At 42.5% G+C, this 27,747-nt stretch overlaps 1 protein-coding gene across 3 annotated transcripts in view; it reads right to left on the bottom strand.

The window, feature by feature from the left end:
* The window catches only part of LOC121567972 (replication protein A 70 kDa DNA-binding subunit), a 46,292-nt gene extending 21,218 nt beyond the window's left edge, over window positions 1-25,074 (bottom strand). For 2 of the 3 annotated variants that reach the window (XM_041878398.2, XM_041878400.2), the window contains exons 1-12: window positions 24,926-25,074; window positions 24,727-24,777; window positions 24,365-24,443; window positions 23,205-23,313; window positions 22,914-23,002; window positions 22,689-22,760; window positions 16,266-16,395; window positions 15,842-15,944; window positions 15,681-15,749; window positions 15,181-15,373; window positions 7,574-7,710; window positions 5,548-5,696 (exon numbers count right to left, since the gene is read on the bottom strand). In XM_041878398.2, the coding sequence (XP_041734332.2) occupies window positions 5,548-5,696; window positions 7,574-7,710; window positions 15,181-15,373; window positions 15,681-15,749; window positions 15,842-15,944; window positions 16,266-16,395; window positions 22,689-22,760; window positions 22,914-23,002; window positions 23,205-23,313; window positions 24,365-24,443; window positions 24,727-24,777; window positions 24,926-24,958 (1,214 nt within the window). In that variant the 5' untranslated portion in view covers window positions 24,959-25,074. The remainder of the gene's footprint in view (window positions 1-5,547; window positions 5,697-7,573; window positions 7,711-15,180; window positions 15,374-15,680; window positions 15,750-15,841; window positions 15,945-16,265; window positions 16,396-22,688; window positions 22,761-22,913; window positions 23,003-23,204; window positions 23,314-24,364; window positions 24,444-24,726; window positions 24,778-24,925) is intronic. The other variant, XM_041878399.2, reaches the window with a different exon arrangement.
* Between the last annotated feature and the right edge of the window lie 2,673 nt (window positions 25,075-27,747).

The raw sequence follows: 27,747 nt of genomic DNA, 5'->3' as shown, positions 1-27,747 counted from the left end.
GGACAAATATATTTTTGCTGTGAGCAGAGCAGCTCCACTAGTGGGTAACAGTGTGTCCACATACCAGATGGCACCCTATTCCCTATATAGTGCACTACTTTTGACAAGGGCCCATAGAACTCTGGTCAAAAGTAGTGGACTATAAAGGGAATAGGGTGCCATTTGGGACATTTACCTTTTTGTCATTTAGCAGACGCTCTTATCCAGAGCAACTTACAGTTAGTGAGTGCATACATTTTTCATACTGGCCCCCCGTCGGAATCGAACCCACAACCCTGGCGTTGCAAACGCCATGCTCTACCAACTGAGCTACACTGGACGCATCCTGTCTGTCTGTGGTGTGTGTAAGGGAGATCAGATGACTCAGTGAGGAGGACTGCAGGAGAACACCACCAAACAGAAAGAGTGAGTGGCCAAGTGTTACTAAGTGAGCAACGGCAATAGGACTGAGGACAACAACAAGAGGATGTGTCAAGAAGGGGAAGAATGACAAGAAGACTGAGTGACAGACAGTTGTCCAGTCAGCTATGAGAGTGAGAGAGCTGGAAAGGGAGGACAGGAGTCACTCCAGATGTGTCTGTGATGATGCCATCTAATGGACAAAGGCTGCTATTGTATGCACCGGACGGATCAGTAGGGAAACATTTCACGTTCAGGTTTGGTTATGAAACAAATTAGCACAAAATTAGAGAAACAAATTAGATTGTATGTGGATTTTATCTAAATCCTCCCAAATAGCAACTGAGCAGGCAGGCATTTTCTGGGTATGTTACTTGATACTGGGGAAGAGCAGGGTAATTGACTAGACTAAGCTATAATTAAGTAGATGTGCTTTATGATAAGGTAAATAAATTATGGTTAAGCATCTTTTAAATGCCTAAATAATGAAGGCAGCAAATGAGCATGTACCAAAGTTACAGAAAGCCGAGGAAAATGCAGCACCAGTTGAGTAAGGAACCTTTTCATTAATCTAGCTAAATTAATCTTTAAGCCTTTAAATTATGCAAGGGGCCAAGACAGTGCCCTAATTTACTGCAGCACCACAGAAATGTGATGCTCTCCATAAAGACAAATCCATGTTTCTTTCATGCACAGTAGTTCATATTCCCAATTCTCCCCCAAAAAGAACACAGATTTCATGACAATCTGTAGAAGTCTATTTCAAAGTCAAGAAGGGTTCATATAATATATATTATTATGGAGCTCAGAACCAAATCAGGGCTCAAGATAATTACTGCGTAGTGCGGCATTCTTGTTTGAGGAAATTAAACACTTTCTCTCCATAAGATTAATTAGTCTGGCATTAAAGGGAGAGCGCTGTTTTTTCAGTCCAGCACACACAGGGATAGGCTGAGCGGAACCACTGATCCACTGCATGGGTTTCAGTCAACAGCTTACTCGGGTAGGATAAATACTTACGGAAATCCCAAGAGTCTGCAGCAAAAATGATCGAATTAAGACACCTACACTTTGCAAAATGATGTTTTTCAAGAGCTTGGCTCTGACAGAAGGCTCACAGAGCTCGCCTTCGTTTTTCAGTTGTAAAAAGCTCTGGGTTTTCTATGCTTGCAAGATGAAACGTTCACATAAAAGGCCTCTTCATTTGTGGACAGATCGGTTACATCCCAAATGGAATCTTATTCCAGAGTGCACTACTTTTGAGCAGAGCCCTATGGACCACTATATTTGGAATAGGGTGAAATTTGGGATGCAGATGCAGACTGCTGAAAGCATGGCTCACTGATGATCAACATCCTTTTCTCCCAGAGTACTGAAAGTATTCAACAAGCACTGATGTGCTATGCCTAAATCACTAAATCATTCACTACTAACCTAGTTTTAAATCAACATATTGCTCTGTACTACTTGAAAATAAAAAATACATTTCTGTTCTCAGTACAACATTTTACTTCCTTACAATATGTGAGTCTATTCCATCCTTAGACAGTAGACCATCATGTAGGGCTGGGAATTGCCAGGAACCTCACGATACAATATTATAACAATACTTAGGTGCCGATACACTATATACTGCGATTCTCACGATAATCTATGTATCGCGATTCAATTCTGCGATTTTATTGCGATTTCAGGTCCCAAACATATTGCTCACTATATGTCTGCTGCAGAGAGACAAGAGAGAATAAGAACATTTGTTTTGTTCAGTCAGGGAAATAAAAAAGTGCTGAAAACATGTTGGCTCAATATTTGAAAAGAAGATTGAGAACAAGCTATGAAGGAAAATACTGGAGTTTTGGTGCAGGTACAGCAGACTAGCGCTAGCTAATGCTACCTACCGTAGCCAAAAAATCTATACTTTGAGTCAATTGATATATACACTGAACAAAAATATACATGCCATTTCTAAAGATTTTACTGATCAGTCAATTTAAACAAATGAATTAGACCCTAATCTATGGATTTCACATAACTGGGCAGGGGCGCAGCCATGGGTGGGCATGGGGAGGGCATAGACCCACCCACTGGGGAGCCAGACCAAACCAATTAGAATTTATTACAGACAGAAATACTCCTCAGCACCACTCCTCAGACAAACCCGCAGGTGAAGAAGCCAGATGCGGAGGTCCTGGGCTGGCGTGGTTACACGTTGTCTGAGGTTGTAAGGCCGGTTGGATGTACTGCCAAATTCACTAAAACGACATTGGAGGTGGCTTATGGTCGAGAAATGAACATTACATTCTCTGGCAACAGCTCTGTTGGACATTCCTGCAGTCAGCATGCCAATTGCACACTCCCTCAAAACTTGAGACATCCGTGGCATTGTGTTGTGTGACAAAACTGCACATTTTAGAGTGGCCTTTTACCTGTGTAATGATCATGCTGTTTAATCAGCATCTTGATATTCCGGTGGATGGATTATCTTGGCAAAGGAGAAATGCTCACTAACAGGGTTGTAAACAATGTTGTGCACAAAATTTGAGAGAAATAAGCTTTTTGTGCTTATGGAGAATGTCTGGTATATTTTATTTCAGCTCATGAAAACTGGGACCAACACTTTACATGTTGCGTTTCTATTTTTGTTCAGTATAATATAATCCAAAAATAATATCATAACATGTAGCCCAATGTGCTGGTTGGGTCACTGCCACACGCAGAACAGAAGTTTTATATAGGACTTAGTCCACCACTATGTCTGAGAGACTAATGGCTGAGGTCAGGACTCATATCAGCAACCTCTGAACTGTTCGCCTAATTGATGGATGCCTGCGAACCTGCAGGAGCCCACTGGTCCTTGAGGACCTGCATCATCCCACAGCAGCTAGGCTCTACACTGGAAAACACATCAATGCTTAGGCTCGTTATCTCTGGCTGTCCATGTGAGAAGGGACTGGAGTGGCTGCATCTGCATCCCAAATGGCACCCTATTCCCTATGTAGTACACTACTTTCGACCAGGGCCCATAAGGCTCTGGTCAAAAGTAGTGCACTATATAGGGAATAGGGTGTCATTTGAGACACATCCGAGAAAGTGAAGGAAGCTCCCACAGCTCAGAGGGCAGGAAGTGGAACACCTGCGTTGTTGAAGTAAGCAGACGGAAGATTCACGTGAAGTCTCTCCACTACATCTACATCATTATCCAATGCCATATTGATAAACAAGCTATACAATTTTATACAAAATGCTTGAGGCAGGCTACCACTCAGACAATGGTAGAGAATTCTCTTGAATAGGAAGCAGCATGTAATACTACTACCACATTATGTTTGGGGAATAACCTCTTTGCAATGGCCAAATATCATTCAAATACCCAACTGGTCCTAATTCTGTAAAGTTCAGTCCTTTAATGGTTTGTAGGACAGGATGTTTAGCATATTATAAAAACAAATAGCATCACAGACCAAAACTGTTTCTAAGAAACGTCTGAGATCCAGTGACTAACCTTTCAAAGGTTAGTCGTGAGGGAGAGATAAAGCTGTGATCAGAAATCACCACAGCCCAGACACACAGTGAAGTGGCAGATATGAGCATATTTTGTTGACTTGCCACCCCGCTCTCCCTCCCGCTATGTAGTCACATTTCACCACTCTCATTATGCAGATCAAGGCTTCTGATCCGCTCAAAAATAATTACAGCGGCCCAACTTTTTTTCAAGGCACAGGGAAGTGGAATTTGAGCACTTGTCAAGACGCACAGGACGTGCAGAATATAATTTGGAATTGTTATTGGGTCTCCTTCCCTTTCATTTCTCAGCCTCCTTTCATCTTATTTCCCTGTGGAGTGTGGGGCCGGTGTTGCTGTTGGAAGGTAAACAAAATAAAGCACCTTCGGTGAGAATCGATTGGATCTCCACTTTTGAGACATTTTGCCTTCAATTTCAGACTGGGAGGCCTTGGCTGTGTCAGAGTGGAGCGGGAGAGGAGAAGGAGAGGAGGGGATCTAGAAGATGGAGGGACAGATCAATTAAGGTGTCAGAGAGCTGAGGTGAAGGTTAAATAGAAGCAATGACTGTCCCTAAAGTCCCTGTGAAGACCCCGCCTCCTCCATCAATCCCCCCTTCCTTCCACCATACACATCTATCCAACTATCTTTCCAACCCTGCTTCTACCCATTGAATTACAATATTCTATTTTATGCTTCCACCCTGCCATTGACAAGACACGGCTTTGATATCAACTTAAAAACTAAACTGCTGCCTAGCTTCCCAACTAGATATGGGATTGGAAAAGCTGAGTATTTATTTTGGGATATGGTACACAGTGAATAACATTATTTAGGTAATGAATAACGGGAATTGGCAAGAGAACGCAAAGAAAAGATGAAAGCATGAGTCACAGTAACTGTTTTCCCATTGCTTTGCTGGAGCAGCCAATAGATGGGGTCTTCAAGGGATAACACATGGGCCTGTTCCTCTGTCTGCCATCTTAAACCACTGCATGTGGATGTGCTACCAACTACCGCTTTCCCTAAATAACTACTCTCACATACAAACTAAATTTGGGCCTACATTCATTATATTTGTTCCAATATAATATAGGCTTTAGATTTAACTCCAAATATAGGCTTTAGGGTTACTTCCAAATATTTGTTCAATGTAGTTGTTATTGTCATTAATATGAAATAAAATATTTATGTTCTGCCCCGTCAACGTGATCAAAACACAAATGCTCCCATCACCACAATCAAAGACAAATATGTGCACGTCACTTCTGGTCTCCAGTGCACCCGTTATTTGTGGCTTCTTTTGAAGGGCAGATAAGAAGGAGAAAAAATACATTTTCCGCAGATTAAGAATGATTTGCATTCATATGTAACGCTTCACTGAAGTAACCCCTCCACATCTTCACTAATGGAGGTAGGCTAATTTTAATGATACAAGACGGAGCACGCACCCTCTCAGAGTTTGGGGATCTGATATTTACATTCAAATTCCTTTAAATCCTTTAGAATTCTCTCAACGGTGGAGCAGAGGATGTGAGAGATTCGCTCTAGGTCTTCGAACCCAAAATATGACCTAATAGCGGCACCATACATACCCAGGCTGTTCTTGCATAACACAGTCACAGAGGCCTTTAGACAGACACTTACCAGCCCCGCAGCTTGTATGCCTCAGGGATGTCAGGGTTGACCATGATGGTGCTGCTGAACGAAGCAGACAGAGATCTGCCCCCATAGTCCGACAGCTTGGCCCCTTTGATGGCCAGGATGGGCTGCCCAGAGCCATCAAAGTTCTCTGCCTGCAAATAGAACAGATAGGTTGACTGAGGATTTCCAACGATATACACTTTATGTGCAAAACTACACTACATGGCCAAATGTATGTGGGCACCCCTTCAAATTAGTGGATTCGGCTATTTAAGCCATACCAGTAGCTGACAGGTGTATAAAATAGAGCACACAGCATGCAATCTCCATAGACAAACATTGGCAGTAGAATGGTCTTACTGAAGAGCTCAGGGACTTTCAATGTGGCACCATCATAGGATGCCACCTTTCCAACAAGTCAGTTCGTCAAATTTCTGCCCTGCTAGAGCTGCCCCGGTCAACTGTAAATGCTGTTTTGTGAAGTGGAAACGTCTAGGCGCAACAACGGCTCATCCACAAAGTGGTAGGCCACACAAGCTCACAGAACGAGACCGGCAAGTGCTGAAGCGCGTAAAAATAGTCTGTCCTCGGTTGCAACACTCACTACCGAGTTCCTCTAAAAGCAACGTCAGCACAAGAACTGTTCGCCGGGAGCTTCATTTATTTTTTATATTTTTTTATTTAACCTTTATTTAACTAGTCAAGTCAGTTAAGAACAAATTCATATTTACAATGACGGCCTATGAAATGGGTTTCCATGGCTGAGCAGCCGCACACAAGCCTAAGACCACCATGCGCAATGCCAAGCGTCGGCTGGAGTGGTGTAAAGCTTGCGTTCTCTGGAGTGGAAACACATTCTCTGGAGTGATGAATCACGCTTCACCATCTGGCAGTCCTACGGACGAATCTGGGTTTGGTAGATGCCAGGAGAACACTACCTGCCCCAACGCAGAGTGCCAACTGTAAAGTTTGGTGGAGGAGGAATAATGGTATGGGGCTGTTTTTCATGGTTCGGGCTAGACCCCTTAGTTCCAGTGAAGGGATATCTTAATGTTACAGCATACAATGATATTCTAGACGATTCTGTGCCTCCAATTTTGTGGCAACATTTTGGGGAAGGCCCTTTCCTGTTTCACCATGACAATGCCCCCGTGCACAAAGCGAGGTCCATACAGAAATTGTTCGTCAAGATCGGTGTGGTAGAACTTGACCTCACTAATGCTCGTGGCTGAATGGAAGCAAGTCCGCGCAGCAATGTTACAACATTTAGTGGAAAGCCTTCCCAGAAGAGTGGAGGCTGTTATAGAGGGGACGAACTCCATATTAATGCCCATGATTTTGGAATGAGCTGTTCGACAAGCAGGTGTCCACATACTTTTGGACATGTTGTGCATCAGCACTGGCGGAGAAGGGGAAAAAAGTGGGGGGAAAATTCATGCAATTCTGTATTTACTAAAGCTTGTTCTTTATAAACTATACATGTTGTGTACCTCCGCAAGTCCCCCTAGATTGGGGATATCTGCAGAACAAACAGAGGGAACATTGTGCTGTAGTTGTCAGAGTGAAAGAAATGGTGGCAAACTAAGCATAGCCCCACTGAGCCACGTATAAAATCAACTGCTGGAGCTGGGTTCCTTCATCAAACTGTGACATGGTATTTACTCAGTGACTTCAACCACATCAGCTTCTATTAAACACACACACACACACAGAGACAAAGACAGAGAGAGCCCATTGCTGAAATCTCCTCTCCCTCTTAAACTGCTTAATAGACATTTCCAAACACAGGGAGGCATATGGCTCACAACACCTTTTCAAATTAGGAGAGAGGTGTACTGTACCCTTCCTGGGGCACTGGCTGACAGGACACGGACACACACACACACATAATGAAGGTGCTACAGCATGTCACCTAGCATGAGAGAAACTGAGTTTCATCCTCTCTTTATCCAGCAGGACTGTCCCCTTGTGTCCAGACGCATATAGACCGTCTATATGGCTGTGCTAGTGTCTGTCTCCCAGTCCTCACCTCCTCCCCCCACAGGGTGACATCCACCAGTTTACCAGACTGGTCCATCAGGTTGATCGTCCTCTTGGAGACCTCACGGTTGTTCTTGGTGGTGAGGCGGGTCACGTCGGCCACGCTCTTACAGACTCCAATCACATCTGGAAAACACACACGGTCACATCATTAGCACAGTAGACTATGAGCAGCATTACTTTGGAGAACCTTGAGTGACCCAGGAGAATCAGACATGTGATCAATATTTATAATATGCATATGTGGAATGTCCATTGATAGTTGAAGTTATTTTCAACACCGGTGACATCATGAGCACAGTAGACTACGGTCGTGTTTGAGATCAAATTTCACTACATTGCAGTCGGACACTGCACATTGACTTTTCTAAAAGTCACTTTACGTCCTAAATAATTATCCTCATGGGGCGGCAGGTAGCCTAGCGGTTAAGAGCGTTGGGCCAGTAACTGAAAGGTCGCTGGTTTAATTACCAGAGCCGACTAGGTGAAAAATATGTCGATGTGCCCTTGAGCAAGGCACTTAACCCTAATTGCTCCTGTAAGTCACTCTGGATGAGAGCTCAAATGTAAATAATTATTTATAGATCAGTCAGCGTGATGCTCTAACACAGCCTCTCATCAGTCTCTCCCAGCCTGACGGATGTAGGCTATACATTGTTTATATTGTCACTGTCTGAAGAAAACCTTGAAACTCTGCAATTATTTTATTTTTTACATGAACTGAAAGCAGTCAACTCTCCTTTATGTAATCTAAACAGTTTTCAGTTTTGGAACTTGAGAGGATTGTTTGGACTGGGATGGACAGGGCAATTCCAGCGTTATGGATTTGCACACAAAAAAATTACTTATCAAGCATCAATGAAAATGTTAATGTGTATTTTTGTAGAACCTTATAGGGGAAGTGTAGACACAAAATTACAAAGTTCTAAATAATACCAGTTTGAAGTAACGGAACAACAGAACTTGCATTGTGGACGTGACGGAAATGGACAGGCATTTTTGGGAGAACAGACACTTCGGCAAAGTCTATGCATCTCAAAGTCTTAGGGTAAAATATTAACAGACTTTGAAAGGAAGGCTTGGCTACACACAAAAACAACAATGATGAAAATATTAACATTTTCATATATACTTTAGAGAGGAACATTGACCGTTATGGATGTGACGCTGTGAAAAAAGAGTGTTTACAGTGGGGGAAAAAAGTATTTAGTCAGCCACCAATTGTGCAAGTTCTCCCACTTAAAAAGATGAGAGGCCTGTAATTTTCATCATAGGTACACGTCAACTATGACAGACAAAATGAGAAGGAAAAAAATCCAGAAAATCACATTGTAGGATTTTTAATGAATTTATTTGCAAATTATGGTGGAAAATAAGTATTTGGTCAATAACAAAAGTTTCTCAATACTTTGTTATATACCCTTTGTTGGCAATGACACAGGTCAAACGTTTTCTGTAAGTCTTCACAAGGTTTTCACACACTGTTGCTGGTATTTTGGCCCATTCCTCCATGCAGATCTCCTCTAGAGCAGTGATGTTTTGGGGCTGTCGCTGGGCAACACGGACTTTCAACTCCCTCCAAAGATTTTCTATGGGGTTGAGATCTGGAGACTGGCTAGGCCACTCCAGGACCTTGAAATGCTTCTTACGAAGCCACTCCTTCGTTGCCCGGGCGGTGTGTTTGGGATCATTGTCATGCTGAAAGACCCAGCTACGTTTCATCTGCAATGCCCTTGCTGATGGAAGGAGGTTTTCACTCAAAATCTCACGATACATGGCCCCATTCATTCTTTCCTTTACACGGATCAGTCGTCCGGGTCCCTTTGCAGAAAAACAGCCCCAAAGCATGATGTTTCCACCCCCATGCTTCACAGTAGGTATGGTGTTCTTTGGATGCAACTCAGCATTCTTTGTCCTCCAAACACGACAAGTTGAGTTTTTACCAAAAAGTTATATTTTGGTTTAATCTGACCATATGACATTCTCCCAATCCTCTTCTGGATCATCCAAATGCACTCTAGCTATCTTCAGATGGGCCTGGACATGTACTGGCTTAAGCAGGGGGACACATCTGGCACTGCAGGATTTGAGTCCCTGGCGGCGTAGTGTGTTACTGATGGTAGGCTTTGTTACTTTGGTCCCAGCTCTCTGCAGGTCATTCACTAGGTCCCCCCGTGTGGTTCTGGGATTTTTGCTCACCGTTCTTGTGATCATTTTGACCCCACGGGGTGAGATCTTGCGTGGAGCCCCAGATCGAGGGAGATTATCAGTGGTCTTGTATGTCTTCCATTTCCTAATAATTGCTCCCACAGTTGATTTCTTCAAACCAAGCTGCTTACCTATTGCAGATTCAGTCTTCCCAGCCTGGTGCAGGTCTACAATTTTGTTTCTGGTGTCCTTTGACAGCTCTTTGGTCTTGGCCATAGTGGAGTTTGGAGTGTGACTGTTTGAGGTTGTGGACAGGTGTCTTTTATACTGATAACAAGTTCAAACAGGTGCCATTAATACAGGTAACGAGTGGAGGACAGAGGAGCCTCTTAAAGAAGAAGTTACAGGTCTGTGAGAGCCAGAAATCTTGCTTGTTTGTAGGTGACCAAATACTTATTTTCCACCATAATTTGCAAATAAATTCATTAAAAATCCTACAATGTGATTTTCTGGATTTTCTTCTCTCAATTTGTCTGTCATAGTTGACGTTTACCTATGATGAAAATTACAGGCCTCTCTCATCTTTTTAAGTGGGAGAACTTGCACAATTGGTGGCTGACTAAATACTTTTTTCCCCCACTGTGTTTATATATATATATATATATATATATGAAATATTTCACCAAACTTCATCATAATACTTTTATAGTCATCTGAAAATGTAGTGTACCTCAAAAGAGTCAAGAAATCACCATTATCTTGAATAGGTATCGCATAGGCTATCAAAGTGCACTCGTGGGTCCCGTGTTAACCAACCAAAAATGCAAAATGTGCTAGAAAATGCCTTTACAATTCATTATTTGAAAATCTTTATTTTCATTGTGAATTAGAGGATTGTATACCTCAAAAATTATATAAAATATTAGCCTTTTCATAACACTACAGGAACATTTTGTGTTATGTATGTGACAGGGTCCCAAAAGAGACTGCAAATGATGACACTGCACTCTATTTCAAATGTACATTCATTCTAGATCATTAATGACAGATGTTTTATTTCATGTTTGATACCATTCCTCATTCCATTCCATATAACTATGTATTACAATGAGCCCATCCTCCGGTTTCTCCCTTCACCAGCTACCACTGGCTAACCCTAACCCCTAGCCTCTGTGGTCCTGTCTGGCTCAGTTGGTAGAGCTTGGCACAAGCATGGCTAAGGTTGTGGGTTTGATTCCCGTGGAGCAAAATATAATACAAATGTATGCACGTACCGTAAGTTGCTTTGGATAAACACGTCTGCTAAATGGCATATATATATACACACACACACACATACATACAGTGGGGAAAAAAAGTATTTAGTCAGCCACCAATTGTGCAAGTTCTCCCACTTAAAAAGATGAGAGAGGCCTGTAATTTTCATCATAGGTACACGTCAACTATGACAGACAAATTGAGAAAAAAAATCCAGAAAATCACATTGTAGGATTTTTAATGAATTTATTTGCAAATTATGGTGGAAAATAAGTATTTGGTCACCTACAAACAAGCAAGATTTCTGGCTCTCACAGACCTGTAACTTCTTCTTTAAGAGGCTCCTCTGTCCTCCACTCGTTACCTGTATTAATGGCACCTGTTTGAACTTGTTATCAGTATAAAAGACACCTGTCCACAACCTCAAACAGTCACACTCCAAACTCCACTATGGCCAAGACCAAAGAGCTGTCAAAGGACACCAGAAACAAAATTGTAGACCTGCACCAGGCTGGGAAGACTGAATCTGCAATAGGTAAGCAGCTTGGTTTGAAGAAATCAACTGTGGGAGCAATTATTAGGAAATGGAAGACATACAAGACCACTGATAATCTCCCTCAATCTGGGGCTCCACGCAAGATCTCACCCCGTGGGGTCAAAATGATCACAAGAACGGTGAGCAAAAATCCCAGAACCACACGGGGGGACCTAGTGAATGACCTGCAGAGAGCTGGGACCAAAGTAACAAAGCCTACCATCAGTAACACACTACGCCGCCAGGGACTCAAATCCTGCAGTGCCAGACGTGTCCCCCTGCTTAAGCCAGTACATGTCCAGGCCCATCTGAAGTTTGCTAGAGTGCATTTGGATGATCCAGAAGAGGATTGGGAGAATGTCATATGTCATATGGTCAGATGAAACCAAAATAGAACTTGTCGTGTTTGGAGGACAAAGAACGCTGAGTTGCATCCAAAGAACACCATACCTACTGTGAAGCATGGGGGTGGAAACATCATGCTTTGGGGCTGTTTTTCTGCAAAGGGACCAGGACGACTGATCCGTGTAAAGGAAAGAATGAATGGGGCCATGTATCATGTGATTTTGAGTGAAAACCTCCTTCCATCAGCAAGGGCATTGAAGATGAAACGTGGCTGGGTCTTTCAGCATGACAATGATCCCAAACACACCGCCCGGGCAACGAAGGAGTGGCTTCGTAAGAAGCATTTCAAGGTCCTGGAGTGGCCTAGCCAGTCTCCAGATCTCAACCCCATAGAAAATCTTTGGAGGGCGTTGAAAGTTCGTGTTGCCCAGCGACAGCCCCAAAACATCACTGCTCTAGAGGAGATCTGCATGGAGGAATGGGACAAAATACCAGCAACAGTGTGTGAAAACCTTGTGAAGACTTACAGAAAACGTTTGACCTGTGTCATTGCCAACAGAGGGTATATAACAAGTATTGAGAAACTTTTGTTATTGACCAAATACTTATTTTCCACCATAATTTGCAAATAAATTCATAAAAAATCCTACAATGTGATTTTCTGGATTTTTTTCCCTCATTTTGTCTGTCATAGTTGACGTGTACCTATGATGAAAATTACAGGCCTCTCTCATCTTTTTAAGTGGGAGAAGTTGCACAATTGGTGGCTGACTAAATACTTTTTTCCCCCACTGTATACACATATACAAACATACAAACATACATACATACATACATACATACATACATACACACACACTACCAGTCAAAAGTTTGGACACACCTACTCATTTAAGGGTTTTTCTTTATTTTTACTATTTTTTACATTGTAGAATAATAGTGAAGACATCAAAACTATTAAATAACACATATGGAATCATGTAGTAACCAACAAAGTGTTAAACAAATTAAAATATATTTGAGATTCTTCAAATAGCCACCCTTTGCCTTGATGACAACTTTGCACACTCTTGGCATTCTCTCAACCAGCTTCATGAGGTAGTCACCTGGAATGCATTTCAATTAACAGGTGTGCCTTCTTAAAAGTTAATTTGTGGAATTTCTTTCCTTCTTAATGCATTTGAGACAATCAGTTGTGTTGTGACAAGGTAGGGGTGGTATACAGAAGATAGCCCTATTTGGTAAAAGACCAAGTCCATCTTATGGCAAGAACAGCTCAAATAAGCAAAGAGAAACGACAGTCCATCATTACTTAAAGACATGAAGGTCAGTCAATACGGAAAACGTCAAGAACTTTGAAAGTTTCTTCAAGTGCAGTCGCAAAAACCATCAAGCGCTAGGATGAAACTGGCTCTCATGAGGACCGCCACAGGAATGGAAGACCAAGAGTTACCTCTGCTGCAGAGGATAAGTTCATTAGAGTTACCAGCCTCAGAAATTGCAGCCCAAAAAAATGCTTCACAGAGTTCAAGTCACAGACATATCTCAACATCAACTGTTCAGAGGAAACTGTGTGAATCAGGCCTTCATGGTCGAATTGCTGCAAAGAAACCACTACTAAAGGACACCAATAAGAGGAAGAGACCTGCTTGGGCCAAGAAACACGAGCAATGGACATTAGTCCTTTGGTCTGGAGTCCAAATTTGAGATTTTTGGTTCCAACCGCTGTGTCTTTGTGAGACGCGGTGTGGGTGAACGGATGATCTCCGCATGTGTAGTTCCCACCGTAAAGCATGGAGGAGGAGGTGTTATGGTGTGGGGGTGCTTTGCTGGTGACACCGTCTGTCATTTATTTAGAATTCAAGGCACACTTAACCAGCATGGCTACCACGGCATTCTGCAGCGATACGCCATCCCATCTGGTTTGGGCTTAGTGGGACTATCATTTGATTTTAAACAGGACAATGACCCAACACACATCCAGGATGTGTAAGGGCTATTTTATCAAGAAGGAGAGTCATGGAGTGATGCATCAGATGACCTGGCCTCCACAATCCCCAACCTGAACCCAATTGAGATGGTTTGGGATGAGTCGGACGGCAGAGTGAAGGAAAAGCAGCCAACAAGTGCTCAGCATATGTGGGAACTCCTTCAAGACTGTTGGAAAAGCATTCCAGGTGAAGATGGTTGAGAGAATGCCAAGAGTGTGCAAAGCTGTCATCAAGGCATGGGGTGGCTATTTGAAGAATCTCATTTCATTTGTTTAACACTTTTTTGGTTACTACATGATTCCATATGTGTTATTTCATAGTTTTGATGTCTTCACTATTATTGTACAATGTAGAAAATAGTAAAAATTAAGAAAAACCCTTGAATGAGTAGGTATGTCCAAATGTTTGACTGGTACTGTATGTATAGGAATGGGAAACAAAAATAAAACAAAATGGATGTTGTTGCTCATTTAATTTATCCTGAGTATAGATTCATGTTAACCTGCTTCTATCAAGGTGAGCTGATGCATAGCCATTTACCCCTGCAAGGGGGCCAAAGCAAATGAGACGTTATCAGCAACATTACAGTTCTATGGTTACATCCCAAATGGGCCCTCTGGTCAAAAGTAGTGCACTATATAGGGAATAGGGTGTCATTTGGGAGTAGCCTATACTCTCTGCCATCTTAATTAACCCTTTCATCCAGTCTTTGTTAGGTTACAACTCATTTAAGCATGATTAAGAAGATATCTTCAACATCACAGGGCTGGCTGGGCTGACGCCTGCTGGTCCGGAAGACAAATGACTCTACAGCTACACTACAAGCTGCACTAAGTCTATTAACATCATTACAACTAGGGATGTGTCCCAAATGGCATCCTATTCTCTACATAGTGCACTACTTTTGACCGAAGCCATATAGGCCTTGGTCAAAAGTATTGCACTATATAGGGACTAGAGTGCCATTTGGGATGCCGACTATGGCTTCTTATTACCGACTCCTTTTACCAGTGACAGTGTTTTCTCCTCTGCTCACCGGACTCCGCCATAGGGCCCAAAGTCAATCTGCGCCACAGGCCACTACTGTCATCAGCATTATTAATTACTTTTATCTCTGCTCTTATAATTACCTCAACCACCCCACCGCAACCCGCTATCGCCGTAGCATCCATCTCCCCTACACTACCCTACCACTCTTTTGCAGCTATCCCCATGATAGCTTATTATTAAGTATGTTATTAATTATGGTTATCACGCCCCGCCAGCCCTGCCTGGACCACCTATCCCCTTCACTCCTCCCTTGGTACACCTGCGCCTTACCCAAAATGGCGTCCTTTTCTCGGGCCTCCAGGTCGGCGATGGAGACGAAGTTGCACTGCACCATGGGTACGTCCTGGGTGTCCTCACAGGGGATGATGGTGGACTCTCCATTCAGGGTCATCTCATAGTCATTCTTCAGGGACGAGTACTGCTTGTTGGCGATCTTCAGTGATCCCTTGGAGATGTAGAACACCTGGACATGGATCAAATAAGGCTTAAATCTAAAATAGATTTGGGCACAGGATTCATTTCACCTGAATACTGATGTAGGAGCTAAATAAAGCCTTGCTACTGTCCTGTGACTCATTTTGGAGAGAATCATTCATTATCTCAGATTTTTATCTTTATATCAAATCATATTATATCCAATTCAGCACATTGTACAAATCAAAAAGTATTGGCAATAGCACATTGAGATTGATTACTCAGTTGACCCAAATCTGCCAAAGTGACAGACATATGGTGGATAAGCATCATTAATAGGAGGCAGTTCATCTCACCTTGCCAGTCTCGATGATGCTGTAGAACTTGTCCACCTCCTGGGTAAAGGCAGTCACTCGGATCTCGCCCTGCATCAACACACAACACAGTCAGCTACGGACTAGCTCCACGCGATCCAACACGGCAACATGAGAAAATGCAAACAGAAAGGGTTACTCACACTCTCATCCACAATCTCCATGGAGAACAGCTTGCCGTCCCCACGAGAGTTGCTCCAGGTGCGGATGCCGCTCTTGTTGGTGACACGGGCTCGGATGGTCCACCTGACAGAAAATAAACAATGTTTATCTTGTTGTTGGATGAACCTCTACTCCTTGAAAATACCTTGACCAACTATCTATGGAATAAATCACACAAACACATCCCCACATACAAATCAGACCATCATTATGACCATTCTATGACTCAAGAGTAAACATATGGGCAAGAGATCATGCTGTTTGAGATGGTCGTCAAAATGATAGGATGCATCCCAAAAGGCAATATGTTCCCTATATAGTGCACTACTTTAAAGTAGTACACTATATAGGGAATACGGTGCTATTTGGGACGCAACCATAGACGGGTATAAGAAGACCACTCACTTTGACTGGTAGGGGTTGAGGCTGGCGATGGGCACGACTTTGGAGGATCCCCCAGGAGTGCTGGGCATGGCAGACGGAGGCATGGCCTTCTTCCCCCCAAACTCTCTGCTGGGACCTTTGTTCATGGAGCCTTATGATAGATAGGGAAATGAAAAAGACAACAGGGGAGCTATTGGTGCATATAGACAGCAGTGATAGAGTGGCAAACTCAACAGAATAGACATCCATAATGCATCAGGGCTGAATTTAAAAAATATATATATATATTTGGATAGCAACTCCTTGATCACTGTAATTATCTCACTTCATGAGAGTAGTCTCACATAACAGAAAAACTTAAATCAGGAAGAGTAGTGGATTTATTGCTGTATGTTTGGGATAGGAGAGAGGAGACAAACCCCCCAAGACCAACTAACTTGTGAGTCTGTGAGATGGTGTTTCAGTGAGAGAGAGAGAGATGATGATTCATTCACGTATCACAGACTCAAAGCAGACAGAAGTGTGAAATAACAAACCAAAGCTGCTCTTCCCACAGGAGATTGGTGCATGCGGCCTGACTTTGAGGTTTCTCTGTTCGGACAAGCGCTAGCTGCACATTTGATTTGTGTGCGCCTCACACTGTGGATTACAGTTCAAAGTGTCCACTTTGCCAACCACTGCATTTCTAGTAATTAAGCCCCCAGATCCAGCAGCACAGCCACACAACTTAACAATAATAACTGTGCTGATGAGGAGGATGAAGCTCACCATCACTACTTCAATTCCCTGACACCAGATTAGTGGGATGAATACCTACGACCCTGACCATAAAATGATATAAGCTTCTGAAGCCATATATTGGGCTAAGAGTTCATCTGTCATGGTTCACAAAATGCCATACAATACTGTAGGTTAGCACTAAGAAATATTTCCTATAGCCCTGCATATTTTCATGAAATAACTGGTTAAACATTTGTACTGTGTAATGATTAGAAATGGTTATATGTCACAAGAGATGGGTAATGAGAGATGATAAACATGAACTTAGAATTAGGCATTAATTTAATTACCTGCACCCTTTTCCTCTTAGAGCTATTTAGTGAGCATTTGTAAAAAATAAAACAAATGCCAAATTCAAGTAGACTAACTAAATATATGTATATTTTGGAATCAATGTCAGTAGCTTACTATTATTGATAATTAGGCTACCCATCACATACCATCTCTCATCATGGCATGATTACCATTTTATTTCAGTACTAATTATAACCAAGTGCTTACCTAATTACTTGATGAAAAGGGAACTGTCGAAATTAAGATTAAGTTAGTCCCGTGTAGCTCAGTTGGAAGAGCATGGCGCTTCCAGCGCCAGGGATGTGGGTTCGATTCCCATGGGGGACCAGTATGAAAAAAGTATTAAAACATATGCACTCACTACTGTAAGTCGCTCTGGATAAGAGCATCTGCTAGATGAAGTAAATGTAAGGTGTTGAAACCCTTAAGTCAATACTACAGTATATTCATATCATATCCAATTCAAAACCAGATTTACAGTCTGACTGACGAGCACATCTGGACACCTGGAAATAATAACCAGTGTGACGTACAGCAGCATGTCTGTTTTATACCTTTACTCTAAGACTGATTTTAATGGCTTATTGCAACAAAGAGACAGAATACAGACCTAGTATTTTGTCCTTAACAGCATCACATGGGTCAACTACCATCTTAGTAAGATCAGTATAACATTACAGATGACTGCATATACCCAAGAGGCAAATGTTTTTTAGCTAAGCGTTCTGACAAAAACAGTAGCAGTGTCATGTTCAGTAGATCTGAGGATTTTAACCAAGATTTGTCCGTTTTGCATAAATGCTGCCATCTACTAGAAACCAAGGAAATAACCGCTTTGTAACCTTCGAAACCACTAGGAATAAATATACAGTGCCTTGGGAAAGTATTCAGACCCCTCGACCTTTTCCACATTTTGTTAGCTTTCAGCATTATTCTAAAATTGATTAAATTGTTCCCCCCCATCGATCTACAAACAATACTCCATAATGACAATTTAAACACAAATTCATATATATATATATATATATATATATATATATATACACACACACACACATACATACACACACACACAGTGGGGAGAACAAGTATTTGATACACTGCCGATTTTGCAGGTTTTCCTACTTACAAAGCATGTAGAGGTCTGTAATTTTTATCATAGGTACACTTCAACTGTGAGAGACGGAATCTAAAACAAAATCCAGAAAATCATATTGTATGATTTTTAAGTAATTCATTTGCATTTTATTGCATGACATAAGTATTTGATACATCAGAAAAGCAGAACTTAATATTTGGTATAGAAACCTTTGTTTGCAATTACAGAAATCATACGTTTCCTGTAGGTCTTGACCAGGTTTGCACACACTGCAGCAGGGATTATGGCCCACTCCTCCATACAGACCTTCTCCAGATCCTTCAGGTTTCGGGGCTGTCGCTGGGCAATACGGACTTTCAGCTCCCTCCAAAGATGTTCTATTGGGTTCAGGTCTGGAGACTGGCTAGGCCACTCCAGGACCTTGAGATGCTTCTTACGGAGTAACTCCTTAGTTGCCCTGGCTGTGTGTTTCGGGTCATTGTCATGCTGGAAGACCCAGCCACGACCCATCTTCAATGCTCTTACTGAGGGAAGGAGGTTATAGGCCAAGATCTCACGATACATGGCCCCATCCATCCTCCCCTCAATACGGTGCAGTCGTCCTGTCCCCTTTGCAGAAAAGAATCCCCAAAGAATGATGTTTCCACCTCCATGCTTCACGGTTGGGATTATTGTTCTTGGGGTTGTACTCATCCTTCTTCTTCCTCCAAACACAGCGAGTGGAGTTTAGACCAAAAAGCTCTATTTTTGTCTCATCAGACCACATGACCTTCTCCCATTCCTCCTCTGGATCATCCAGATGGTCATTGGCAAACTTCAGACGGGACATGCGCTGGCTTGAGCAGGGGGACCTTGCGTGCGCTGCAGGATTTTAATCCATGACGGCGTAATGTGTTACTAATGGTTTTCTTTGAGACTGTGGTCCCAGCTCTCTTCAGGTCATTGACCAGGTCCTGCCGTGTAGTTCTGGGCTGTTCCTTCACCTTCCTCATGATCATTGATGCCCCACGAGGTGAGATCTTGCATGGAGCCCCAGACCGAGGGTGATTGACCGTCATCTTGAACTTCTTCCATTTTCTAATAATTGCGCCAACAGTTGTTGCCTTCTCACCAAGCTGCTTGCCTATTGTCCTGTAGCCCATCCCAGCCTTGTGCAGGTCTACAATTTTATCCCTGATGTCCTTACACAGCTCTCTGATCTTGGCCATTGTGGAGAGGTTGGAGTCTGTTTGATTGAGTGTGTCGACAGGTGTCTTTTATACAGGTAACGAGTTCAAACAGGTGCAGTTAATACAGGTAATGAGTGGAGAACAGGAGGGCTTCTTAAAGAAAAACTAACAGGTCTGTGAGAGCCAGAATTCTTACTGGTTGGTAGGTGATCAAATACTTATGTCATGCAATAAAATGCAAAATTAATTACTTCAAAATCATACAATGTGATTTTCTGGATTTTTGTTTTAGATTCCGTCTCTCACAGTTGAAGTGTACATATGATAAAAAATTACAGACCTCTACATGCTTTGTAAGTAGGAAAACCTGCAAAATCGGCAGTGTATCAAATACTTGTTCTCCCCACTGTATATATACAGTGGGGGGGAAAAGTATTTAGTCAGCCACCAATTGTGCAAGTTCTCCCACTTAAAAAGATGAGAGAGGCCTGTAATTTTCATCATAGGTACACGTCATGACAAAATGAGGAAAAAAAATCCAGAAAATCACATTGTAGGATTTTGACACAGGTCAAACGTTTTCTGTAAGTCTTCACAAGGTTTTCACACACTGTTGCTGGTATTTTGGCCCATTCCTCCATGCAGATCTCCTCTAGAGCAGTGATGTTTTGGGGCTGTCGCTGGGCAACACAGACTTTCAACTCCCTCCAAAGATTTTCTATGGGGTTGAGATATGGAGACTGGCTAGGCCACTCCAGGACCTAGAAATGCTTCTTACGAAGCCACTCCTTCGTTGCCCGGGCGGTGTGTTTGGGATCATTGTCATGCTGAAAAGACCCAGCCACGTTTCATCTTCAATGCCCTTGCTGATGGAAGGAGGTTTTCACTCAAAATCTCACGATACATGGCCCCATTCATTCTTTCCATTACACGGATCAGTCGTCCTGGTCCCTTTGCAGAAAAACAGCCCCAAAGCATGATGTTTCCACCCCCATGCTTCACAGTAGGTATGGTGTTCTTTGGATGCAACTCAGCATTCTTTGTCCTCCAAACACAACGAGTTGAGTTTTTACCAAAAAGTTCTATTTTGGTTTCATCTGACCATATGACATTCTCCCAATCCTCTTCTGGATCATCCAAATGCACTCTAGCAAACTTCAGACGGGCCTGGACATGTACTGGCTTAAGCAGGGGGACACATCTTGCACTGCAGGATTTGAGTCCCTGGCGGCGTAGTGTGTTACTGATGGTAGGCTTTGTTACTTTGGTCCCAGCTCTCTGCAGGTCATTCACTAGGTCCCCCCGTGTGGTTCTGGGATTTTTGCTCACCGTTCTTGGGATCATTTTGACCCCACGGGGTGAGATCTTGTGTGGAGCCCCAGATCGAGGGAGATTATCAGTGGTCTTGTATGTCTTCCATGTCCTAATAATTGCTCCCACAGTTTATTTCTTCAAACCAAGCTGCTTACCTATTGCAGATTCAGTCTTCCCAGCCTGGTGCAGGTCTACAATTTTGTTTCTGGTGTCCTTTGACAGCTCTTTGGTCTTGGCCATAGTGGAGTTTGGAGTGTGACTGTGAGGTTGTGGACAGGTGTATTTTATACTGATAACAAGTTCAAACAGGTGCCATTAATACAGGTAATGAGTGGAGGACAGAGGAGCCTCTTAAAGAAGAAGTTACAGGTCTGTGAGAGCAAGAAATCTTGCTTGTTTGTAGGTGACCAAATACTTATTTTCCACCATAATTTGCAAATAAATTCATTAAAAATCCTACAATGTGATTTTCTGGATTTTTCCCCCCTCAATTTGTCTGTCATAGTTGACGTGTACCTATGATGAAAATTACAGGCCTCTCTCATCTTTTTAAGTGGGAGAACTTGCACAATTGGTGGCTGACTAAATACTTTTTTCCCCCACTGTATATACACACACAATACATTTACATAAGTATTCAGACCCTTTACTCAGTACTTTGTTGAAGCACCTTTGGCAGCAATTACAGCCTCAAGTCTTCTTGGGTATGACGCTACAAGCTTGGCACACCTGTATTTGGGGAGTTTCTCCCATCCCCCTCTGCAGATCCTCTCAAGCTCTGTCAGGTTGGATGGGGAGCATTGCTGCACAGCTATTTTCAGTTCTCTCCAGAGATGTTTGATCGGGTTCAAGTCCGGGCTCTGGCTGGGCCACTCAAGGACATTCAGAGACTTGTCCCGAAGCCACTCCTGCGTTGTCTTGTCTGTGTGCTTAGGGTCGTTGTCCTGTTGGAAGGTGAACCTTCGCCCCAGTCTGAGGTCCTGAACAGGTTTTCATCAAGGATCTCTGTACTTTGCTCCGTTCATCTTTGCCTCGATCCTGACTAGTCTCCCAGTCCCTGCCACTGAAAAACATCCCCACAGCATGATGCTGCCACCACCATGCTTCACCGTAGAGATGGTGCCAGGTTTCCTCCAGACTTGGTGGTTCCAAACTTCTTCCATTTAAGAATGATGGAGGCCACTGTGTTCTTGGGGACCTTCAATGCTGCAGACATTTTTGGGTACCTTTCCCCAGATCTGTGCCTCGACACAATCCTGTCTCAGAGCTCTACGGACAATTCCTTAAACATCACGGCTTGGTTTTTGCTCTGACATGCACTGTCAACTGTGGGACCTTATATAGACAGGTGTGTGCCTTTCCAAATCATGTCCAATCAATTGCATTTACCACAGGTGGACTCCAAGTTGTAGAAACATCTCAAGGATGATCAATGGAAACAGGATGCACCTGAGCTCAATTTCAAGTCTCAAAGCAAAGGGTCTGAATACTTATGTAAATAAGGTGTTTCTAAAAACCTGTTTTCGCTTTGTCATTATGGGGTATTGTGTGTAGATTGCTGATTACATTTTTTTTTTTATTTAATCCATTTTTAGGTTAAGGCTGTAACATAACAAAATGTGGAAAAAGTCAAGGGGTCTGAATACCTTCCGAAGGCACTGCAAAATATTAGGAATTTATCTTGAGAATACAGTCCATTAATGACCCAACCTCTCAATTCAACTCCTGGTACAGGATGTGAAAAGGCATTAGATTTAAAAGCACAGTGGGTGATCTGGAGTTGTTTACCATAATTTCCATTCTGGGGCTGCAGGGGGTGGACTGAGGGATTGGGGGCTGACTGTGGGGCTTTACTCTGACCTGCAAGGGAGGTGAGGGAGTGAAAGGTAAAAATTCAAGTAAGCTGCACAAACAACATTGTAGGTTATATCCATGTCTGGATTCAAACATTTGTTCATCTTCACTCCCCCTAAGCCTTATGATATGGTGATGGAGTATGGGTCGAAGACTCGCCTTCCACGTAAGGCGTGGGCTCTCCGATCTTTCCAGCCACCTCATCAGCAGACTTCACCACCTCCATGTCCAATATGACCACCACAAGCCTGAACAGAAGAACAGCAATTAACAATTGCATTGTAAATCACATTCCAAAGACTAAACATATGGTTGATAATCAACAACAAAAAGTGGGTATGTGCACATCCATTGTGTGTGTGTGTGTGTCCATCCTCACAGCTCTAAAAGTTTAGAAATGGGTTTGTCATTCTGTAGGCAGGAAAACATGAAAAGATAGAAGCACCATACCGTCCATCCTTTAGGACATTGGTCACGTTCCTATTCAGCTGACAGATACAGTTTGGGGCCAGTTGGTTGTCCTCAGCCATTGGGTTGAGTTGAGTGGAGAGCATGAATGCTACAGGAGGGATAGATAGATGATAGGAGAGATGTTAGGGACAAGACAGACCAACAAGAACATTGGCAGTGCAGTATTGCTTGTGCTAGTCTGTCTTGTCTGAGAGATGATGATATGCATTTCCCAACTTTTATGACTTTGTATGGTAATCACAACACTTCTTAAACTTCGCAAAATTAAAAGGAAGAAATTAATTATTTATGTTTTTTCTTCTTCTTTGATGATTTCCATTATGAATATCCTTGACTTTAATTTACACTGATACCTTGAGCCTCCTGACTGGTTGCATCACCGCTTGGTATGGCAACTGCTCGGCATCCAACCGCAAGGCGCTACGGAGGGTAGTGCGTACGGCCCAGTACATCACTGGGGCCAAGCTTCCTGCCATCCAGGACCTCTATACCAGGCAGTGTCAGAGGAAGGCCCTAAAAATTGTCAAAGACTATAGCTACGCTAGTCATAGAATGTTCTCTCTGCTACTGCACGGCAAGCTGTACCTGAGCGCCAAGTCTAGGTCCAAGAGGCTCCTTAACAGCTTCTACCCCCAAGCCATTAGACTGCTAAACAGTTAATCAAATGGCTACCCAGACTATTTGCATTGACCCCCTTTTTTTATGCTGCTGCTACTAGCTGTTTATTATCTATGCAGTCACTTTACACCTACCTACAGTACATATTACCTCAGTATGATAAATGTATGCACCCACTAACTGTAAGTCGCTCTGGATATGAGTGTCTGCTAAATGACTAAAATGTAAATGTACAATTTGGTTTTACATTTACTTTATAATATATATATATATATATATATATATATATATATATATATATATATATATATATTCAATACAGTTGTAACCTTGCATGAACATAAAATACTGGCATATATTATCCAAATAGAAAACTTTCGTTTTCTTTACATGCCACGACCACAAAGCAATGCTTGTATTTGCTACCTATCATGGTCACCTGCCTCCTGCCATACAACCATTTATGTGTGTAACGTTACTTTGAACAGGTGGTGGAGTGGATTTGGAATAGTTCTACTCACAGGACATTGAGTGCTGTCCATCACTCATCATCAGACGAAAGCGGGCTGGTCCACTGCCACCATCAATTTTACGGATGTTCTGAAAGAATATGAATATAGGAGTGCGGTAGAAATCATGTCACAAATCTAGCAGTGCCAGTGGTACAAATCTGTATTTCCATCTTGGTGAATATCCTTGTCTTAAATGTTGGTCTCTAAAACATGGGTCCATACTGTCCAAGTTAGCTAACTGTTGACAATGCCAATAGCCATTCTTCAACAGTTGGCCCTAACTTACTACGGTTAATTCGCTAACTTCAGTTCGCTAAAGTTAGCGAGCGAGCTAGCTAGCTACTTCCACAACAACATACATTCATACTCACCACTAATTGAAGTATGGGGTTTTGTAAATCCTTAGAGCCTTTGGTTAGAGCCTGTTGAAAGAGCAGAAAACAGCTTAAGACAGATGGAAAATATATCTAGTTAGCTAGCATTGTGGCTAGCTAACTCAACAAAGCATTCAGATGCTGGGTAAACTTTGTTTGTATGCTTTCTGGGATGTCATAAAATGCCACCACCTACCTCTATCGCTCCTTTTGTCAGCATGTTAGTCATGTTGTAGCTGAGTTTATAGCTATGTAGGGTGAAACTGTACGTTTCAAAGCGAATTCGGAGAGGACAATCTCACTTCTACAGTGACAGTGCTTCCTCAGTGTTGTTGTGTCTGTGGCGCCAAATGTATCCCTGAACGCGCGAACTGTTCATAACGTCATCGCGTCATTTACTGCTAAGCGTTCCGGGTTTCTCTTACAGATCTAGGATCAGTATACACTCGCCAAGCCCACCTTTAGCAATGGGGGGTAAAACGTAAAACTGACCTTAGACCAGCGTGCCGAGCCAACATGCCTCTATGGAACGTGCCTTTGGTTAAACGTGTAAATAAGAAAGTGTTTATATAGTAAGCATTGCAATGTCTAAAATTCTTTATAAGAAGACAAAGAATAACTGTTGTATGAATAGCTGCTCTTTTATTAGATGTCCTGCAAATCCTGCAACATTTATGAACACCATCTTTGTTTATGAAAAGCGGTCAGATTTAAAGGCGCTTCATGGTCAATCTGACCTCTCTGCATTGGCTATAAAGCATTTACGGTGATACGGCCTCTACAGAAGTCAGGGCATTCATACTTCTTGCAATCTGCGGAGCAGCCCAGAGCTGTTGTGAAGGTAGTAGTCAAAGTGAATTTGTGTTTATACAGGACCTCCCACCCCCAACTACCTTCAACCAATCATGTCAATGCAAGCATTTCGCTACACCCGTAATAACATCTGCTAAACACGTGTATGTGACCAATACAATTTGATTTGATTATATGGAGCCCTACTCATTGTTACAAAATTTGCGAGGCACACATCATGCGGTATTGGAAGGAAGATGGCGGAAGCGGATAATGAAGTGGATAATGAAGTGGAATCTGAATACGATGGCGGTAGAATCAATGAGAATTTGAGTATTGTTCAAAAGAAAGGAAAACGGAGCAAAGTAGAGTACAGTGATGAGAATGACCCTTCGTATCTAGTAGGAGTACGGTTTGTTAATGAGGATCAGCTGAGCAGAGTACCAATCTTGAAGAAACCATTTGAGTTATCTAAACTGGTGGAGAGAGTACTGGGTAAAGTGAAGTCTGTGAGGATCACGAGAGGCGGGCTTGTTTAGATTGTTTGTGTCTTAATCAATTTAATAAGTTTGAAGTGTTGTGTGTCTCTTCGGAACAGGGCACCCCTCAAGGGGGTTATATCTGGCGTTTCGTGGGAAGAGATGAAAAATATTCCTGGAGTGATTGAAGCACGTGTGGTGAATGGGGAAAAATTGAAGAGTTAATTTGTTCTTTGAAATGGTGTCTCTCCCTAATGAAGTGCGGTTAGGGTATATTACCTACAGAGTTAGAGCATTTATCCCAAGAACAATGCAGTGTGAACATTGTAAAGTTTTTGGTCTTGTATAAAGTGTTTGCGGAAGGGAGAAGCCGAAATGTACAATATGTGGAAAAGAACATATGTGTTATAAAAGTGTAGAAAATGTGACATGTTGTAATTGCGGTGGGAATCATGAAGCCACGTCTTCAGAATGCCCCACAACGGTAAAAGAGAACGAGGTGGCCAAAGTCAGGGTTGTACAGAGCATTTCATATGCAGAAGCTGTGAAAAGGGTTGAGGGTTTGAACGTTGCACCAGAAGAGTCCATGGTAGTGGATAGGCCTTCACTGCAGGCTGCAGTGTCTTACACCAAGGGCATCCTGACATTTTAAAGGTTAAAAATGTGGACTTTGTGGCCTTCATCGCAATGGTGAGAAATGGCACTGCCAAGGTGGAGAAAAGATCTGGGAAGATAGAAATCATTGTGATTGCGGCGTAGCGGTTCCTGGGGCTGAAAGATTTCACAGCAAAGGAGTTTCATGGAATATTAGCAAAAGCCATACCACCTTCTCAGGTCCTAGCGTCTGAGAAGGGAAATATGGAGAACTAAAAGAAGGAAGAAGTGGGAGTTTTGTTTGTTTTGGCAATGTACTATTTTTATTAGGGTGGATTGTTAGTATCACTATTAAGTTTGGATTTTATCGGATCATGCATAAATTGGCTTTTTGTGATTTGCAGGCCCCACCCATGTATTTTTAGTTAGTTACTTTACACCACTGCGGTTTTGTCACAGTCCCTTCTAAAGTGTCCTGCATGGCTTGTGAGCGTCATAGGGACACCTACATGTCTTCTATTTTCCTAATCAAAAGCTAGCACCAAATCCAGAGGAAGAAAACAGAAACTGATCCATTTGCCACATCAGAGATTACTCACGAGCGGGGGAGGGCCTCGAGCAGAAGAGGAAGGCAAGATAACAGAAATAATGTATTATTAAACAAAATTATACCAAGTTCTCGAGGCCCCCTGATGGTGTGAGGCCCCAGGCAATTGCCTTAGTTGCCTAATGGTAAGTCCGCCACCGTGCTGCAGTATGCTTGCACTCCCTAAAACATAGAGACCATATTTTCTTTACATTGATTGGAGTCAATGCAGTGCCAAGAAGGAATTTGCTCTGAACTTATAGTTGCGTTATAAAGATATCCTACTTTTCTCCCCATCCAACAAATGTTGTGCAAATATGTTTTGGCAAATATTTCCAACTTCTTTGGGAAATATCAGGTTTGTATGTTAGGGACCATGTATAACAAATAGGCCTATACATTCAAGTAATAGTCTACACATGATAGAAATGTATAGAGATCTCACACCAAAGATAATGTACATTTTCGAGAACTTACTTGAAGGAATCACATGGAGTCGAAGTGGTATGCACTGTTGAGCGCTACATCCCGAGGGGTTCGTGCTGATTGTATGGAGATTGTGACAGC

The sequence above is a fragment of the Coregonus clupeaformis genome, chromosome 6, assembly GCF_020615455.1.
Source record: "Coregonus clupeaformis isolate EN_2021a chromosome 6, ASM2061545v1, whole genome shotgun sequence".
NCBI classification, from domain to species: Eukaryota; Metazoa; Chordata; class Actinopteri; order Salmoniformes; family Salmonidae; genus Coregonus; species Coregonus clupeaformis.
The sequence above is the reverse complement of the archived record's forward strand: the minus strand, read 5'-3'. Positions and strand labels throughout refer to the sequence as shown.